This window comes from Oncorhynchus mykiss, chromosome 7, assembly GCF_057628025.1.
Source record: "Oncorhynchus mykiss isolate SJ-2025 chromosome 7, ASM5762802v1, whole genome shotgun sequence".
NCBI lineage: Eukaryota > Metazoa > Chordata > Actinopteri > Salmoniformes > Salmonidae > Oncorhynchus > Oncorhynchus mykiss.
In genome coordinates, this window is record NC_143028.1 from 84,855,714 (window position 1) to 84,876,359 (window position 20,646).

Consider the following 20,646-nt stretch of genomic DNA (forward strand, 5'->3'; position numbering starts at 1 on the left):
GTCAGTTACAATGCCAAACTGCAGTCAGGTCAAGACCCTGGTAAGGACAACATGCTTCCCTGAGACAGTTTCTGGCAGTTTGTGCAGAAATTCTTCAGTTGTGCAAAGCCACAGTTTCATCAGCTGTCCGGGTGGCTGGTCTTAGACGATCCCGCAGGTGAAGAAACGGGATGTGGAGGTCCTGGCTACACGTGGTCTGCGGTTGTGAGGCCTGTGGGACGTACTGCAATTGGAGGTGGCTCTCTGGCAAAATCTTCAGTGGACATTCCTGCAGTCTGTGTGTAATTCTCTCTCTCAAGGCATTATTGTCATGGGGAACATATGTTTACATTGCCAAAGCAAGTGAAATAGATAAACAAAAGTGAAGTAAACCATTTTTAAAAATAACTGTAAACATTACACTCACAAAAGTTCCAAAATAATAAAGTCATTTCAAATGTCACATTGTCTATATACAGTGTTGTAATGATGTGCAAATAGTTAAAGTACCAAAGGGAAAATAAATAAACATAAATATGGGTTGTATTTACAATGGTGTTTGTTCTTCATTGGTTGCCCTTTTCTTGTGGGAACAGGTCACAAATCTTGCTGCTGTGATGGCACACATAAAAACGGACTCACTTATTGTGTAACATTGTCCGAATGTTCTGTGCAACTTATGTGAATATCACAAGAATGTTCTTGCAAAACCCCAGACAACTCCCATAAGTTAATGAAATGTTCAGGGCACCTTTAAAGAACTTCTTATAACATTAAGGGAATGTCCTGTTGCCACATGACGTTCATACAATGTTTAAGTTATCACAACTGGACAGTGTTTTCGGAACCTATAGCTTAAATGTGTTCTAGGAACGTTCTTGCAACATCAGGCGAATGATTTATACAAACATTCTATAATCATCAGCACGACTGGGAACTTTCACAGAACCCATTTTTTGTTAGCTGGGAACACATTAAGAATCTATTGACCAAAAAGTTGGTTTGAGATCTAAACTATAGTTCACCACACCATCTCTGGAACGGCACCTAAAGACATGCAAAGTCCTAGAATAGCAGACAGGAAGCAGGTAGCAGACAGGTAGACAGGCAGACTTCACAGGTAAAGGCAGATAGAAAGGCAATGTGCTAGAATAGCAGACAGGAGGCAGGTAGAAGACAGGAAGCAGGTAGCAGACAGGAAACAGGTAGCAGACAGGAAGCAGGTAGCAGACAGGAAGCAGGTAGCAGACAGGAAGCAGGTAGCAGACAGGAAGCAGGTAGAAGACAGGAAGCAGGTAGCAGACAGGAAGCAGGTAACAGGTAGCAGACAGTAAGCAGGTAGCAGACAGGGAGCAGTAAGCAGGTAGAAGACAGGAAGCAGGTAGCAGACAGGAAGCAGGAAGCAGGTAGTTGACATGAAGCAGGAAGCAGGTAGCAGACAGGAAGCAGGTAGCAGACAGGAAGCAAGTAGAAGTCAGGAAGCAGAAATCAGGTAGAAGACAGGAAGCAGGTAGCAGACAGGTAGACAGGCAGACTTCACAGGTAAAGGTAGATAGAAAGGCAATGTGCTAGAATAGCACAGGTAGAAGATAGCAGACAGGAAGCAGGTAACAGACAGGAAGCAAGTAGCAGTCAAGAAGCAGGAAGCAGGTAGCAGACAGGAAGCAGGTAGCAGACAGGCAGACTTCACAGGTAAAGGTAGATAAACAGGCAATGTGCTAGAATAGAACAGGTAGCAGATAGCAGACAGGAAGCAGGTAGCAGACAGGAAGCAGACAGGTAGACAGAAAGACTTCACAGGTAAAGGTAGATAGACAGGCAATGTGCTAGAATAGCACAGGTAGAAGATAGCAGACAGGAAGCAGGTAGCAGACAGGAAGTAGGAAGCAGGTAGAAGACAGGTAGACGGGCAGACTTCACAGGTTAAGGTAGATAGACAGGCAATGTGCTAGAATTGCACAGGTAGAAGATAGCAGAAAGGAAGCAGGTAGCAGACAGGACGCAGACAAGGAAGCAGGTAGCAGACAGGAAGCAAGTAGAAGACAGGAAGCAGGTAGAAGACAGGAAGCAGACAGGTAGACAGGCAGACTTCACAGGTAAAGGTAGATAGACAGGCAATGTGCTAGAATAGCACGGGTAGAAGATAGCAGACAGGAGGCAGGTAGCAGACAGGAAGCAGGTAACAGACAGGTAGCAGTGAGGAAGCAGGTAGCAGACAGGACGAAGGTAGCAGACAGGACACAGGTAGCAGACAGGACGCAGGTAGCAGACAGGACGCAGGAAGCAGACAGGCTTCACAGGTAAAAGGGATAAGGGTACAGGTAAAGGTAGATAACAGACAGACTTCACAGGTAAAAGGGACAAGGGTACAGGTAAAGGTAGATAACAGACAGGCTTCACAGGTAAAAGGGACAAGGGTACAGGTAAAGGTAGATAACAGACAGGCTTCACAGGTAAAAGGGACAAGGGTACATGTAAAGGTAGATAACAGACAGGCTTCACAGGTAAAAGGGACAAGGGTACAGGTAAAGGTAGATAACAGACAGGCTTCACAGGTAAAAGGGACAAGGGTACAGGTAAAGGTAGACAACAGACAGGCATCACAGGTAAAAGGGACAAGGGTACAGGTAAAGGTAGATAACAGACAGGCTTCACAGGTAAAAGGGACAAGGGTACAGGTAAAGGTAGATAACAGACAGGCTTCACAGGTAAAAGGGACAAGGGTACAGGTAAAGGTAGATAACAGACAGGCTTCACAGGTAAAAGGGACAAGGGTACAGGTAAAGGTAGATAACAGACAGGCTTCACAGGTAAAAGGAACAAGGTGTACAGGTAAAGGTAGACCACCGGCAGACTTCACAAGTAAAGGTAGATAACCGGCAGACTTCACAGGTAAAGGTAGATAACAGACAGGCTTCACAGGTAAAGGTAGATAACAGACAGACTTCACAGGTAAAAGGGACAAGGGTACAGGTAAAGGTAGATAACAGACAGGCTTCACAGGTAAAAGGGACAAGGTTACATGTAAAGGTAGATAACAGACAGGCTTCACAGGTAAAAGGGACAAGGGTACAGGTAAAGGTAGATAACAGACAGGCTTCACAGGTAAAAGGGACAAGGGTACAGGTAAAGGTAGATAACAGACAGGCTTCACAGGTAAAGTTGGATAACAGACAGGCTTCACAGGTAAAAGGGACAAGGGTACAGGTAAAGGTAGATAACAGACAGACTTCACAGGTAAAAGGGACAATGATACAGGTAAAGGTAGATAACAGACAGGCTTCACAGGTAAAAGGGACAAGGGTACAGGTAAAGGTAGATAACAGACAGGCTTCACAGGTAAAAGGGACAAGGGTACAGGTAAAGGTAGATAACAGACAGGCTTCACATGTAAAAGGAACAAGGTGTACAGGTAAAGGTAGACCACCGGCAGACTTCACAGGTAAAGGTAGATAACCGGCAGACTTCACAGGTAAAGGTAGATAACAGACAGGCTTCACAGGTAAAGGTAGATAACAGACAGACTTCACAGGTAAAAGGGACAAGGGTACAGGTAAAGGTAGATAACAGACAGGCTTCACAGGTAAAAGGGACAAGGGTACATGTAAAGGTAGATAACAGACAGGCTTCACAGGTAAAAGGGACAAGGGTACAGGTAAAGGTAGATAACAGACAGGCTTCACAGGTAAAGGTGGATAACAGACAGGCTTCACAGGTAAAAGGGACAAGGGTACAGGTAAAGGTAGATAACAGACAGACTTCACATGTAAAAGGAACAAGGTGTACAGGTAAAGGTAGATAACAGACAGGCTTCACAGGTAAAAGGGACAAGGGTACAGGTAAAGGTAGATAACAGACAGGCTTCACAGGTAAAAGGGACAAGGGTACAGGTAAAGGTAGATAACAGACAGGCTTCACATGTAAAAGGAACAAGGTGTACAGGTAAAGGTAGATAACAGACAGGCTTCACAGGTAAAGGTAGATAACAGACAGACTTCACAGGTAAAAGGGACAAGGGTACAGGTAAAGGTAGATAACAGACAGGCTTCACAGGTAAAAGGGACAAGGGTACATGTAAAGGTAGATAACAGACAGGCTTCACAGGTAAAAGGGACAAGGGTACAGGTAAAGGTAGATAACAGACAGGCTTCACAGGTAAAGGTGGATAACAGACAGGCTTCACAGGTAAAAGGGACAAGGGTACAGGTAAAGGTAGATAACAGACAGGCTTCACAGGTAAAAGGGACAAGGGTACATGTAAAGGTAGATAACAGACAGGCTTCACAGGTAAAAGGGACAAGGGTACAGGTAAAGGTAGATAACAGACAGGCTTCACAGGTAAAGGTGGATAACAGACAGGCTTCACAGGTAAAAGGGACAAGGGTACAGGTAAAGGTAGATAACAGACAGACTTCACAGGTAAAAGGGACAATGATACAGGTAAAGGTAGATAACAGACAGGCTTCACAGGTAAAAGGGACAAGGGTACAGGTAAAGGTAGATAACAGACAGGCTTCACATGTAAAAGGAACAAGGTGTACAGGTAAAGGTAGATAACAGACAGGCTTCACAGGTAAAAGGGACAAGGGTACAGGTAAAGGTAGATAACAGACAGGCTTCACAGGTAAAAGGGACAAGGGTACAGGTAAAGGTAGATAACAGACAGGCTTCACATGTAAAAGGAACAAGGTGTACAGGTAAAGGTAGATAACAGACAGGCTTCACAGGTAAGAGGGACAAGGGTACAGGTAAATGTAGATAACCGGCAGATTTCACAGGTAAAGGTAGATAACAGACAGACTTCACTGGTAAAAGGGACAAGGGTACAGGTAAAGGTAGATAACAGACAGGCTTCACAGGTAAAGGTAGAGAGAACAAACTGACCTCACAGGTAAAGGTAGATAACATACAGACTTCACAGGCAAAGGTAGATAACAGACATACTTCACAGGTAAAGGTAGATAACCCACAGACTTCACAGGTAAAGGTAGATAACCCACAGACTTCACAGGTAAAGGTAGAGAGAACAAACTGACCTCACAGGTAAATGTAGAGAGAACAGACTGACCTCACAGGTAAAGGTAGATAGACAGGTAGCAGACAGACTTCACAGGTAAAGATAGAGAGAACAAACTGACCTCACAGGTAAAAGTAGATAACAGACTGACCTCACAGGTAAAGGTAGATAACATAAATACTTCAGGTAAAGGTAGATAACAGACTTCACAGGTAAAGGTAGAGAGAACAGACTGACCTCACAGGTAAAGGTAGATAACAGACAGACTTCACAGGAAAGGTAGAGAGAACAGACTGACCTCACAGGTAAAGGTAGATAGACAGGTAGCAGACAGACTTCACAGGTAAAGGTAGATAACAGACTTCACAGGTAAAGGTAGATAGACAGGTAGCAGACAGACTTCACAGGTAAAGGTAGATAACAGACAGACTTCACAGGTAAAGGTAAAGAGAACAAACTGACCTCACAGGCAACAAGGTGAAAGGAGTGTCCGGCCTCGTACTTCTGGTTGTCATGGACACAGCCGATACGTTCGCAGGTGACACAGCCGTCAGCCGGCTCAGACACCTCGATGCAGTTAGCAGGGACGTCAGGACAGGGCATGAAGTGACAGCCAATCCGTCCGCCACCCTCCGGGCACGAACACTCCGTACTCCCGAAGTCCACGAAGTAGGACTGCCCCTCGGGAACATGACCATTCTTAAAGCCGGCATGGACACAGTCGTAGTACTGGTAGCCCTCACAGGTACACCCAGTCTGAACGCAGGTAGTACAGCAAGCCCCAGATTCCAGCCGCTCCTCAATACAGTTACTCAGATCAGGGCAGTCTACACCTGTACAGTCCTTCTGGCCCAGGCTACCACTCACACTCAGCAGGAGGAGGACAAGGGCACTGTGACGTAATGTCTGTTCAACTGGTGGGGGACCAGCCATGATGACACCAGATGGATTGAAAGCAATGAGAGTGAAGATGTTTTTCACAGTGTTTTGAGGTTTAGCTTTGAAGTCCTCCTCAAGGATTCAGACACACTCTCTCTGTTCTCAGGGATCACTACCACTCTACAGAGAAAAAGAGAGGGAGACAGGGGGGGGGGGTGGAGGGAGGGAGGGAAAGAGAGGGAGTCAGAGGGGGGGGGGGGTGGAGGGAGGGAGGGGGGGTGGAGGGAGGGGGGGAAGAGAGGGAGACAGAGGGGGGGTGGAGGGAGGGAGGGAAGGAAAGAGAGGGATACAGGGGGGGGTGGGAGGGAAAGAGAGGGAGACAGAGAGGGGGGGTAGAGGGAGGGAGGGGAAGAGAGGGGTTTAGAGAGAGAGATATGTAATGTTTAGTGTTTATTTTTATTGTTTATTTCACATTTATATATTATCTACCTCACTTGCTTTGGCAATGTTAACACGTTTCCCATGCCAATAAAGCCCCTTGAATTGAGAGAGAGAAAGAGAGAGAGAAAGAGAGATAGATACATTTACACACACACACCAACATCTGGATTCATAGTTGAACTCTCAGGTTCTGGTCTGTCCCATTACTTTCACTACTGCTGGGTGACTGGTCCAGAGACCTGATATTATTATGACTACACCCTTCTTTCCCCCAGGCCTGCTTTCAAATTCTATTCAACATCTGTCTAGTTTATTAGTTCACCAGGCCTGGGTTCAAATACTATTCAACATCTGTCTAGTTTATTAGTTCACCAGGCCTGGGTTCAAATACTATTCAACATCTGTCTAGTTTATTAGTTCACCAGGCCTGGGTTCAAATACTATTCAACATCTGTCTAGTTTATTAGTTCACCAGGCCTGCTTTCAAATACTATTCAACATCTGTCTAGTTTATTAGTTAATCAGGCCTGCTTTCAAATACTATTCAACATCTGTCTAGTTTATTAGTTAATCAGGCCTGCTTTCAAATACTATTCAACATCTGTCTAGTTTATTAGTTAACCAGGCCTGGGTTCAAATACTATTCAACATCTGTCTAGTTTATTAGTTAACCAGGCCTGGGTTCAAATACTATTCAACATCTGTCTAGTTTATTAGTTCACCAGGCCTGGGTTCAAATACTATTCAACATCTGTCTAGTTTATTAGTTCACCAGGCCTGGTTCAAATACTATTCAACATCTGTCTAGTTTATTAGTTCACCAGGCCTGGGTTCAAATACTATTCAACATCTGTCTAGTTTATTAGTTAACCAGGCCTGCTTTCAAATACTATTCAACATCTGTCTAGTTTATTAGTTAACCAGGCCTGGGTTCAAATACTATTCAACATCTGTCCAGTTTATTAGTTCACCAGGCCTGGGTTCAAATACTATTCAACATCTGTCTAGTTTGTTAGTTAACCAGTCCTGCTTTCAAATACTATTCAACATCTGTCTAGTTTATTAGTTCAACAGGCCTGGGTTCAAATACTTTTACACATCTGTCTAGTTAATTAGTTCACCAGGCCTGGGTTCAAATACTATTCAACATCTGTCCAGTTTATTAGTTCACCAGGCCTGGGTTCAAATACTATTCAACATCTGTCTAGTTTATTAGTTCACCAGGCCTGGGTTCAAATACTATTCAACATCTGTCTAGTTTATTAGTTCACCAGGCCTGGGTTCAAATACTATTCAACATCTGTCTAGTTTATTAGTTCACCAGGCCTGGGTTCAAATACTATTCAACATCTGTCCAGTTTATTAGTTCACCAGGCCTGGGTTCAAATACTATTCAACATCTGTCTAGTTTATTAGTTCACCAGGCCTGGGTTCAAATACTATTCAACATCTGTCTAGTTTATTAGTTAACCAGGCCTGTTTTCAAATACTATTCATCATCTGTCTAGTTTATTAGTTCACCAGGCCTGGGTTCAAATACTATTCAACATCTGTCTAGTTTATTAGTTCACCAGGCCTGGGTTCAAATACTATTCAACATCTGTCCAGTTTATTAGTTCACCAGGCCTGGGTTCAAATACTATTCAACATCTGTCTAGTTTATTAGTTCACCAGGCCTGGGTTCAAATACTATTCAACATCTGTCCAGTTTATTAGTTCACCAGGCTTGCTTTCAAATACTATTCAACATATTTCTTTGAGCGTTTCCTCTAGACTGCCTGGTGTGCCAGATGTGGGTGGGGTTTACAGTTTCAGGACTTTTCTATTGGTTCATCAAGCCAGGTAAACTTGATCAAGCACAGCTTGAGAATACTGTTTAAAGTGATGTCAAATAGTATTTGAAACCAGGTATGCTTCACCCAGTATGCCAGTAGCATGACATGCATACAGACATACAGGCTCCCTACATCACTGCAGCTCTATAGTTATCAGGAGGAGGTCTGACATATCAGAGTGACATTCATCTGCAAGGCCCACATCACCATGGCGATTTGGTCAAAGATGCCATCTACAATGAACAAAAGTTTCTATGCAACATGTAACAAATTCAAAGATTTTACTGAGTTACAGTTCATATAAGGCTCCCGAGTGTCGCAGCGGTCTGAGGCACTGCATCTCAGTGCTAGAGGTGTCACTACAGACCCTGTTTCAATTCCAAGCTGTATCACAACCGGCCGTGATTGGGAGTCACAGAGGGCGGTGCACAATTGGCCCAGCGTCGTTCAGGTTAGGGTTTGGCCGGGGTCGGCTGTCATTGTAAATAAGATTTTGTTTTCTTAACTGACTTGCCTAGTTAAATAAAGTTTAAATATAAATAAGGAAATCAGTCAATTGAAATACATTTATTTAGGCACTATATATGGATTTCACATGACTGGGAATACAGATATGCATCGGTTGGTCACAGATACCTTTTTTAAAAAGGTAGGGGTGTGGATCAGAAAACCAGTCAGTATCTGGTGTGATTACCATTTGCCTCATGCAGCATGACACATCTCCTACGCATAGAGTTGATCAGGCTGTTGATTGTGGCCTGTGGAATATTGTCCCATTACTCTTCAATGGCTGTGAGAAGTTTCTAGATATTGGTGCTAACAGGAACATGATGTGGTACACATCGATCCAGAGCATCCCAAACATGCTCCAAGGGTGACACGTCTGGTGAGTATAAAGTCCATGGAAAAACTGGGACATGTTCAGCTTCTAGGAATTGTGTACAGATCCTTGGAACATGGGGCTGTCCATTATCATGCTGAAACATGAGGTGATGGAGGTGGATGAATGGCAAGACAATGGGCCTCAGGATCTCGTGACAGTATCTCTGTGCATTCAAATTGCCATCAATAAAATGCAATTGTGTTCCTTGTTCGTAGTTTATGCCTGCCCATACCATAACCCCACCACCACCATGAGGCACTCTGTTCACAACGTTGACATCAGCAAGCCGCTCGCTCACACAATGCCATACACGCAGTCTGCCATCTGCCCGGTACAGTTGAAACCGAGATTCATCCGTGAAGAGCACACTACTCCAGCGTACCAGTGGCCATCGAAGGTGAGCATTTGCCAAATTAAGTTGGTTACGATGCCAAACTACATTCAGGTCAAGACCCTGATGAGGACAACGAGCATGAGCTTCCCTTAGATGGTTTCTGACAGTTCTTCCAGAAATTATTCCATTGTACAAACCCACAGCTGTCCGGGTGGCTGGTCTCTGACGATGTGGAGGTCCTGCTCTGGCGTTGTTACATGTGGTCTGCGGTTTTGAGGCTGGTTGGACGTACTGCGAAATTCTCTAAAACGACGGAGGTGGCTTATGGTAGAGAAATTAGCATTACATTCTCTGGCAACAGCTCCGGTGGACATTCCTGCAGTCAGCATGCCAATTGCATGTTGTGGTTAGACATTAATTGTGGTTAGACATTAGCCTTAAGCTCAGGTAGACTATATCGTAGGGTGATTACCAGGTCATTCTCACTGTGCACACTGAAGATGCAGCAGATGTTACTGCTGAGCAGTATCAGTAGGACATTAGGCCTTTAGATAGCTAAATTAACTAACGTTAAGTTTTGGTTTTGGGGGGATTGATAGTAATACTATATGTGTTTCTTACAGTGCCTTGCGAAAGTATTCGGCCCCCTTGAACTTTGCGACCTTTTGCCACATTTCAGGCTTCAAGAATCATTTTGCTACGGCTGGCCATGCTTTTCACCTGGCTACCCCTACACCAGTCAACAGCCCTGCACCACCTACAGCAACTTGCCTAAGCCTCCCCCATTACTCCTTCACCCAAATCCAGATAGCTGATGTTCTGAAAGAACTGCAAAATCTGGACCCCTACAAATCAGCCGGGCTAGACAATCTGGACACACTCTTTCTAAAATTATCCGTCAAAATTTTTGCAACCCCTATTACTAGCTTGTTCAACCTCTCTTTCATATTGTCTGAGATCCCCCAAAATTTGAAAGCTGCTGCGATCATCCCCCTCTTCAAACCCAAACTGCTACAGACCCATATCTATCCTACCCTGCCTTTCTAAGGTCTTTGAAAGCCAAGTTAACAAACAGATCACCGACCATTTCGAATCCCACCGTACCTTCTCCGCTATGCAATCTGGCTTCCGAGCTGGTCATGGGTGCACCTCAGCCACGCTCAAGGTCCTAAACGATATCATAACCGCCATCGATAAGAGACAATACTGTGCAGCTATATTCATCGACCTGGCCAAGGCTTTCAACTGTAAATCACAAACAAATACAGCAACAGATTTCATTTACACAGGTTATTCCCCTAACAGGTTATTCCCCTAACAGGTTATTCTACTAACAGCACAAGAACTTACATTACCCGAAACAGTTACAAGCAATTCAAAAATAAACATCTTCCAATAAATATTTAAAATGGGCGACAGGGGGACAAGAGTTTCAAGTTTAAGTTTAGTCTGCAGGCTATTCCAGAGATGAGGAGTGTAACAGGAAAAGGCAGCCATACCCAACTCTGTGGAAATCACATGGGCCTCAAGTGTAATCCATGCTTGAGACCTGGTTTTAGGAATTATACTTCTAATATTGATGAGTGATGATAAATAAGAAGGTACAGTAGCTTATTCAGAAGTGCTTTAAAGACAAACACGAGAGCATGTTGTTCTCATCTCACGGTGAAGGGTGAAGGTACCCCAGGTATCACTGCTCAAACTAATAGGAAGGGTGAAGGTATTCTAGGTATCACTGCTCAAACTAATAGGAAGGGTGAAGGTACCCCAGGTATCACTGCTCAAACTAACAGGAAGGGTGAAGGTACCCCAGGTATCACTGCTCAAACTAACAGGAAGGGTGAAGGTACCCCAGGTATCACTGCTCAAACTATTAGGAAGGGTGAAGGTACGCCAGGTATCACTGCTCAAACTAATAGGAAGGGTGAAGGTACGCCAGGTATCACTGCTCAAACTAATAGGAAGGGTGAAGGTACGCCAGGTATCACTGCTCAAACTAATAGGAAGGGTGAAGGTATGCCAGGTATCACTGCTCAAACTAATAGGAAGTGTCACGTTCTGACCTCTATTTCCTTTGTTTTGCTTTTATTTAGTATGGTCAGGGCGTGAGTTGGGTGGGCAGTCTATGTTTGTTTTTCTATGTTTTGGTCTAGTTCTATGTTCGGCCTGATATGGTTCTCAATCAGAGGCAGGTGTTCGTCATTGTCTCTGATTGGGAACCATATTTAGGTAGCCTGGGTTTCACTGTGTGTTTGTGGGTGATTGTTCCTGTCTTTGTGTAGTGTTCACCAGATAGGCTGTATTAGGTTTCACGTTCCGTTTGTTGTTTTCGTATTCGTTTAGTTATTTCATGTATCGTCAATTATTGATTAAAGAACATGAGTAATCACCACGCTGCATTTCGGTCCTCTCTCTCAACAAACGAAGAACGCCGTTACAGAATCACCCACCGCGACAGGACCAAGCGGCGTGGTAACGGGCAACAGCGGCACAAGGAGGAATGGACTTGGGATGATGTGTTGGACGGCAAGGGTTGCTACACATGGGAGGAGATCCTGGCGGGAAAGGATCGCCTTCCATGGGAACAGGTGGAGGCAGCGAGGAGAGCAGAGGCAGCCGGAGAGAGGAGCCGGCGATATGAGGGAACACGGTTGGCAAGGAAGCCCGGGAGTCAGCCCCAAAAATTTCTTGGGGGGGGGCTAACAGGGAGTATGGCTACGCCAGGTAGGAGACCTGAGCCAACTTCCTGTGGTTACCGGGGGGCTAGAGAGACCGGGCAGGCACCGTGTTATGCTGTGGAGCGCACGGTGTCCCCAGTGCGGGTGCACAGCCCGGTGCGGTACATTCCAGCTCCGCGTATCGGCCGGGCTAGAGTGGGCATCGAGCCAAGTGCCATGAAGCCGGCTCTACGCATCTGGTCTCCAGTGCGTCTCCTTGGGCCGGCTTACATGGCACCAGCCTTGCGCACGGTGTCCCCGGTTCGCCTGCATAGCCCAGTGCGGGCTATTCCACCTCGCCGCACTGGCAGGGCGACCGGGACCATTCAACCGGGTAAGGTTGGGCAGGCTCGGTGCTCAAGAGCTCCAGTGCGCCTGCACGGCCCGGTCTATCCGTCACCACCTCCACACCCCAGCCCTCCGGTGGCAGCTCCCCGTACCAGGCTGTCTCTCCGGCCCATCCGTCCAGAGCCTTCCTCCTCTCCAGCGCTGCCGGAGCCTCCCGCCTGTCCGGCGCCTCTGCCGGAGCCTCCCGCCTGTCCGGCGCCTCTGCCGGAGCCTCCCGCCTGTCCGGCGCCTCTGCCGGAGCCTCCCGCCTGTCTGGCGCCTCTGCCGGAGCCTCCCGCCTGTCCGGCGCCGCTTCCGGAGCCTCCCGCCTGTCCGGCGCCTCTGCCGGAGCCTCCCGCCTGTCCGGCGCCTCTGCCGGAGCCTCCCGCCTGTCCGGCGCCTCTGCCGGAGCCTCCCGCCTGTCCGGCGCCTCCGCCGGAGCTTCCCGTCTGCCCGGCGCCTCTGCCAGAGCTTCGCGTCTGCCCGGCGCCATCGGAGCTTCCCGTCTGCCCAGCGCCGCCAGTGCCGCCCGTCTGCCCAGCGCCGCCAGTGCCGCCCGTCTGCCCAGCGCCGCCAGTGCCGCCCGTCTGCCCAGCGCCGCCAGTGCCGCCCGTCTGCCCAGCGCCGCCAGTGCCGCCCGTCTGCCCAGCGCCGCCAGTGCCGCCCGTCTGCCAGGAGCCGCCAATGCCGCCCGTCAGCCAGGGGCCGCCAGTGCCGCCAGTCAGCCAGGGGCCGCCAGTGCCGCCAGTCAGCCAGGGGCCGCCAGTGCCGCCAGTCAACCAGGGGCCACCAGTGCCGCCAGTCAGCCCAGCGCCAGCGCCGCCAGTCAACCAGGGGCCGCCAGTGCCGCCAGTCAGCCAGGGGCCGCCAGTCAGCCAGGGGTCGCCAGTGCCGCCAGTCAGCCAGGGGCCGCTAGAGCCCCTCCGCCCGGAGCAGCTGTCCCTCTGTCCCGAGCAGCTGTCCCTCTGTCCCGAGCAGCTGCTTCACCTCTGTCCCGAGCTGCTGCCGCCCTTCTGTCCCGAGCTGCTGCCGCCCCTCTGTCCCGAGCAGCTGCCGCCCCTCTGTCCCGAGCTGCTGCCGCCCCTCTGTCCCGAGCAGCTGCCGCCCCTCTGTCCCGAGCAGCTGCTTCACCTCTGTCCCGAGCTGCCCCTCTGTCCCAAGCAGCCCCTCTGTCCAGTGGGGTCATTGAGAGGGGTGGGCATGGTGAGTAAGCCACGGAGGCGGACAATAAGGCGGACTAAGACAATGGCGAAGTGGGGTCCGCGTCCCGCGCCAGAACCGCCACCGCGGACAGACGCCCACCCAGACCCTCCCCTATAGGTCAAGGTTTTGCGGCCGGAGTCCGCACCTTTGGGGGGGGGTACTGTCACGTTCTGACCTCTATTTCCTTTGTTTTGCTTTTATTTAGTATGGTCAGGGCGTGAGTTGGGTGGGCAGTCTATGTTTGTTTTTCTATGTTTTGGTCTAGTTCTATGTTCGGCCTGATATGGTTCTCAATCAGAGGCAGGTGTTCGTCATTGTCTCTGATTGGGAACCATATTTAGGTAGCCTGGGTTTCACTGTGTGTTTGTGGGTGATTGTTCCTGTCTTTGTGTAGTGTTCACCAGATAGGCTGTATTAGGTTTCACGTTCCGTTTGTTGTTTTCGTATTCGTTTAGTTATTTCATGTATCGTCAATTATTGATTAAAGAACATGAGTAATCACCACGCTGCATTTCGGTCCTCTCTCTCAACAAACGAAGAACGCCGTTACAGGAAGGGTGAAGGTACGCCAGGTATCACTGCTCAAACTAATAGGATGGGTGAAGGTACGCCAGGTATCACTGCTCAAACTATTAGGAAGGGTGAATGTACTCTAGGTATCACTGCTCAAACTAATAGGAAGGGTGAAGGTACCCCAGGTATCACTGCTCAAACTAATAGGAAGGGTGAAGGTATGCCAGGTATCACTGCTCAAACTAATAGGAAGGGTGAAGGTACGCCAGGTATCACTGCTCAAACTAATAGGATGGGTGAAGGTACGCCAGGTATCACTGCTCAAACTATTAGGAAGGGTGAATGTACTCTAGGTATCACTGCTCAAACTAATAGGAAGGGTGAAGGTACCCCAGGTATCACTGCTCAAACTAATAGGAAGGGTGAAGGTACGCCAGGTATCACTGCTCAAACTAATAGGAAGGGTGAAGGTACGCCAGGTATCACTGCTCAAACTAGTTTTCTGTCATCTCTTCCATGTTACGCTACCTGCAATGGTGACCACTAGCCACGCCAGGCGAACCAATGAAGAGATGCTGGTTTTTAATCAGTGCTCCGTCCCCTCTGCCAACGCTGTGGACTATCGCTTGAGCTGTATGCAGCCCATTCATTTCACATCGTCGCTGCTTCAACGGCTTCTCTCCGTCCCTGCATCCACACTGTATGTCATGGTCCTCTGCTTCCTACGAATGCTGTATTAGATTAAACACTAAGGAGATTTTAGATGCCTTAAAGTGATGAGTTCATATGAGTTCCATGCCTTATCTAGTTGACTATGTCTGCGTTCAGACCAGTCAATAGCATTGCTTTGGTGGTTGTCCTAATAAAGTACAGTGCATATTAGCTACAAGTGGTTGGCTGGGTGCAGATTGTTTGGTTGCTTGTTAGATACTTAGATATTTCATGTTGGCCACATATGATTAAGCTACTCATGTTGTTCAGTGAGAGTACCCGGCGGTGCATCTCTAGGGCAGCTGGGTTCACACCGCTATGTTGGAAAGATAGTTCACACGTGCCACGATGACGCTCATCTTGCCTCATACGGGGCTCAGCTTATGATTAACATTCCCACATAGTATGCATTCTTTAGCTGGTCTATTGATGTCTAAACGGTGCTGTGCCGTACCTAGCGTACCTTGGGTAAGATTGTGTTGTTTTGGGGGATTGGTATAGTTTACCGTGCTCACTATTTTATATCGATGCTTTGCTTGGGCAGTGAGCTACCCTGAAGGAGCAGAGCCAATATCACCAAGACTTGCATTGTTCGTTGCTTGATAAATGGTTAAACATATTTCCATGTGATGTTTTATTTATGAAATATATACAGTTGAAGTCAGAAGTTTACATACACCTTAGCCAAATACACTTAAACTCAGTTATTTCACAATTCCTGACATTTAATCCTAGTAAAAATGACCTGTTTTAGGTCAGTTAGGATCACCACTTTATTTTAAGAATATGAAACGTCAGAATAATAGTAGAGAGAATTATTTATTTCAGCTTGTATTTCATTCATCACATTCTCAGTGGGTCAGAAGTTTACATACACTCAATTAGTATTTGGTAGCATTGCCTTTAAATTGTGTAACTTGGGTCAAACGTTTCAGGTAGCCTTCCACAAGCTTCCCACAATAAGTTGGGTGAATTTTGGCCCATTCCTCCTGACAGAGCTGGTGTAACTGAGTCAGGTTTGTAGGCCTCCTTGCTCGCACAAACTTTTTCAGTTATGCCCACAAATTTTCTATGGTAATGAGGTCAGGGCTTTGTGATGGCCACACCAATACCTGGACTTAATTGCCCTTATGCCATTTTGCCACAACTTTGGAAGCATGTTTGGGTCAATGTCCATTTGGAAGACCCATTTGCAACCATCTTTAACTTCCTGACTGATGTCTTGAGATGTTGCTTCAATATATCCACATCGTGCTTCACGGTTTGGATGGTGTTCTGCGGCTTGCAAGCATCCCACTTTTACCTCCAAACATAACGACGGTCATTATGGCCAAACAATTCTATTTTTGTTTCATCACACTAGAGGACATTTCCCCAAAAAGTACAATCTTTGTATCTTTGGGATTGGTTTGCACTTTTCGTACCAAAGTACATTAATCTTTAGGAGACATAACGCATCTCCTTCCTGAGCGGTATGATGGCTGCGTGGTCCCATGGTGTTTATACTTGCGTATTATTGTTTATACAGATGAACATGGTACCTTCAGGCATTTGTAAATTGCTCCCAAGGATGAACCAGACTTCTGGAGGTCTAAAATGATTTCTCTGAGGTCTTGGCTGATTTCTTTTGATTTAACCATGATGTCAAGTAAAGAGGCACTGAGTTTGAAGGTAGGTCTTGAAATACATCCACAGGTACACCTCCAATTGACTCAAAGTATGTCAATTAGCCTATCAGAAGCTTCTAAAGCCATGACATCATTTTTTTGAATTTATTTTCCAAGCTGTTTAAAGGCACAGTCAACTTAGTGTATGTGAACTTCTGACCCACTGGAATTGTGATACAGTGAATTATAATTGAAAGAATCTGTCTGTAAACAATTGTTGGAAAAATGACTTGTGTCATGCACAAAGTAGATGTCCTAACCGATGTCATGACATTGGCCTGGGAGTAGGTTTATGAGTCATAAATACCTCTTCCTCGCTTTTTCCTCTCTCTAGCCTACTGATGTGAAATTTGAAAACCTCTTGGTTAACATAGAGATTCTGGGAACATCAGAAGGTGGGGGGAAATTAACTATATTCTGGTAATCCGACCAATTGAACATATGCGGTGGTACTTAATGAATATGATGTCAGTTCGGTTGCCATCTGAGACATTCTCATCAATGATAAGATGACAAACTATACAGTGGAAAGTCTGCACATTGTAGTTATCAGATTCACATGGAATTGTTGTTCAATTTAAATGTGTGAACATAAAATTATTGGTGAAGAGATTAAATGTAATTTTAGCTTCCAAATGAGAGATCAATCAGTGGCCCGCCCCTGTGAAGGGACATGGGTTATACAACTTTTCAAACACGCCCTCCTCTCCCTTCCTATATAAAGCCTTGACGACAATATGTTCCAAGTACGTGAGGTCTGCAGCCTCTGCGTTACAAGGACTAACATGTCAACTACAGAACTAAGCCAACCTCAGCATGAGCTTTGGTTGTGAATGGTATGAACTTTGAACTCTTATTCACTACAGAAGTGATACCTCCTAGCAGTTGAGTTAGCAGCAGCAGCTGCAAACGTGGTCTAGGAAAGAACAGACAGAGTATCCCGTCTACCACACAGCAACGTTACTACAATGTATTCAATTGACCACCAGAGACATTCTTCAAAGGACAAAGGACTCGGTTTGGCAACACGGCCTTCCATCTACCACCAACCTACCGAAGCACAGAGTAAATATTTATTGCATTTTCCTTTTCCAAATGGGCGGTAATTTAGAATGCATAAGATACTGTATTTACGATAGCACAGCTTCTCCCTTTGTCCCTCAGTCTTCCCGCTCTTTCACTGAAACCCAGCCCCTTTTCTTTTGTGTAACCAGCTGTCATATCTGTTCCACCCGCCAGGGACGTTTTCCTTTATGACGTAATTTGTAATCAAGGTATGATTCATTCTGTGTATATGTAATTCTGTGTGATTAGTTAGGTATTTAGTAAATAAATAATTAAACCCAATTTTGTATTGCTGATTCAACTTGTTAGCCAGGGTTCCTGAAGATATCTGAAAGTTGTACATTCTTGGTTGAGACTGAATTAAGGTGACGATTAATATTGACTGCTATTGATGTAAAATATTACTAGGTCGGAAGATTACAGCTCTATAAATATTATTTTGTGGTGCCCCGACTCTCTAGTTAATTACATTTACATGATTAGCTCAATCAGGTAATATTATTTACGGAGAAAGGATTTTATAGAATAGTATGTCATATCACTTAATCCGGCATCGCCAAAGACACAACACCGACTTGCCAAAACTATAGTTTAACCACAAGAAATTTGTGGAGTGGTTGAAATACGAGTTTTAATGACTTCAACCTAAATGTATGTAAACTTCCGACTACAACTGCATATATATATATATATATATATATATATATATATATTCATATCTGTGAGGGCCACATCACCATGGATATTTGGTCAAAGATGCCCTGTAGCCTTGAAATGTTCATTCAAAATGCACTCTGTCTGTCATGATTGCTTTCTCAATTTGTTTGTAGTTGATTACAAAAATTATATTATTCTATAGCTGTGGTCAGTGGAATAGAAGAGAGAGAGGGGAGAGAGAGACCGAAAGAGAGCGAGAGAGTAAACAACATTCGGTCTCATAAATTTGTTTTCTACTGTGCTCACTGTAGGGAACATAAGCTTTGTCCCAAATGGCAACCTCTTCCCAATCTAGTGCGCTACTTTAGAGCATAGCACTATGTGCCCTTACTTGGGAAGAGGTTGCCATTTGGGAAGCACATCAATAACTTCATAGTAACCCCATAGTAACTCAGACCTTCAAGGTCTTACTGTGAGTAAAAGCATGTTGTGTTTCTTTGGGAAGGTATAAGTCAATATTTTATTTTGACATGTTAATAAATACATGCTTTGTTCATTTTGGCATGTTTACCTGCCTACAATACACACTGTAGAGTGCGTACATAGCAAGCCCATACATAGTAAGTCAATAGGGCTAACTGGCTAGCTAGCCACACATCATTTTTAGCTAGCTAGCTACACACGAAGACTTTGCATCTACCTTGCATTACTTTTAGGTACATTTTTTCAGCAAAAAAAGAAATGTCCCCTTACCAGGGCCCTGTCTTTCAAAGATAACTCATAAAAATCTAAATAGCTTCACAGATCTTCATTGCAAAGGGTTTAAACACTGTTTCCAATGATTGTTCAATGAAACATATACAATTAATGAACATGCACCTGTGGAACGGTCGTTAAGACACTAACAGCTTACAGACGGTAGGCAATTAAGGTCACAGTTATGAAAACTGTAGGGGGAGGTGCAGCGTGAGGTAATACAGTAGGGGGGAGTGCTGCTCAGCGTGAGGTAATACAGTAGGGGGAGTGCTGCTCAGCATGAGGTAATACAGTAGGGGGGAGTGCTGCTCAGCGTGACGTAATACAGTAGGGGGAGGTGCAGCGTGAGGTAATACAGTAGGGGGAGGTGCAGCATGAGGTAATACAGTAGGGGGAGTGCTGCTCAGCGTGAGGTAATACAGTAGGGGGAGTGCTGCTCAGCGTGAGGTAATACAGTAGGGGGAGTGCTGCTCAGCGTGAATTAATACAGTAGGGGGAGTGCTGCTCAGCATGAGTTAATACAGTAGGGGGGAGTGCTGCTCAGCGTGAGGTAATACAGTAGGGGGAATGCTGCTCAGTGTGAGGTAATACAGTAGGGGGAGTGCTGCTCAGCGTGAGGTAATACAGTAGGGGGAGTGCTGCTCAGCGTGAGGTAATACAGTAGGGAGAGTGCTGCTCAGCGTGAGGTAATACAGTAGGGGGAGGTGTAGAGTGAGGTAATACAGTAGGGGGGAGTGCTGCTCAGCGTGAGGTAATACAGTAGGGGGAGGAACAGCGTGAGGTAATACAGTAGGGGTAGTGAGAGTTAATACAGTAGGGGGACTGCTGCGCAGCGTGAGGTAATACAGTAGTGAGAGGAGCAGCGTGAGGTAATACAGTAGGGGTAGTGCTGCTCAGCGTTAGGTAAAACAGTAGGGGGAGCGCTACTCGGCCTGAGGTAATACAGTAGGGGGAGTGAGAGGTAATACATTAGGGAGGAGTGCTGCTCAGCGTGAGGTAATACAGTAGGTGGAATGCTGCTCAGCGTGAGGTAATACAGTAGGGGGAGTGCTGCTCAGCGTGAGGTAATACAGTAGGGGGAGTGCTGCTCAGCGTGAGGTAATACAGTAGGGAGAGTGCTGCTCAGCGTGAGGTAATACAGTAGGGGGAGGTGTAGAGTGAGGTAATACAGTAGGGGGGAGTGCTGCTCAGCGTGAGGTAATACAGTAGGGGGAGGTGTAGAGTGAGGTAATACAGTAGAGGGAGTGCTGCTCAGCGTGAGGTAATACAGTAGGGGGAGGTGTAGAGTGAGGTAATACAATAGGGGGGAGTGCTGCTCAGCGTGAGGTAATACAGTAGGGGGAGGAGCAGCGTGAGGTAATACAGTAGGGGGAGTGAGAGGTAATACAGTAGGGGGAGTGCTGCTCAGCGTGAGGTAATACAGTATTGGGAGTGCTGCTCAGCGTGAGGTAATACAGTAGGGGGAGTGCTGCTCAGCGTGAGGTAATACAGTAGGGGGAGGTGCTGCTCAGCGTGAGGTAATACAGTAGGGGGGTGTGCTGCTCAGCGTGAGGTAATACAGTAGGGGGAGTGCTGCTCAGCGTGAGGTAATACAGTAGGGAGAGTGCTGCTCAGCGTGAGGTAATACAGTAGGGGGAGGTGTAGAGTGAGGAAATACAGTAC

The 20,646-nt window shown here is 46.4% G+C and overlaps 1 protein-coding gene across 1 annotated transcript in view; it reads right to left on the reverse strand.

Annotated features, from left to right (window-relative positions):
* The window catches only part of fbln2 (fibulin 2), a 125,523-nt gene that overhangs the window by 94,669 nt on the left and 10,208 nt on the right, over positions 1-20,646 (reverse strand). The window contains exon 2 of the mRNA XM_036984360.2: positions 5,459-6,055. Coding sequence (XP_036840255.2) covers positions 5,459-5,929 — 471 coding nt within the window. The 5' untranslated portion in view covers positions 5,930-6,055. The remainder of the gene's footprint in view (positions 1-5,458; positions 6,056-20,646) is intronic.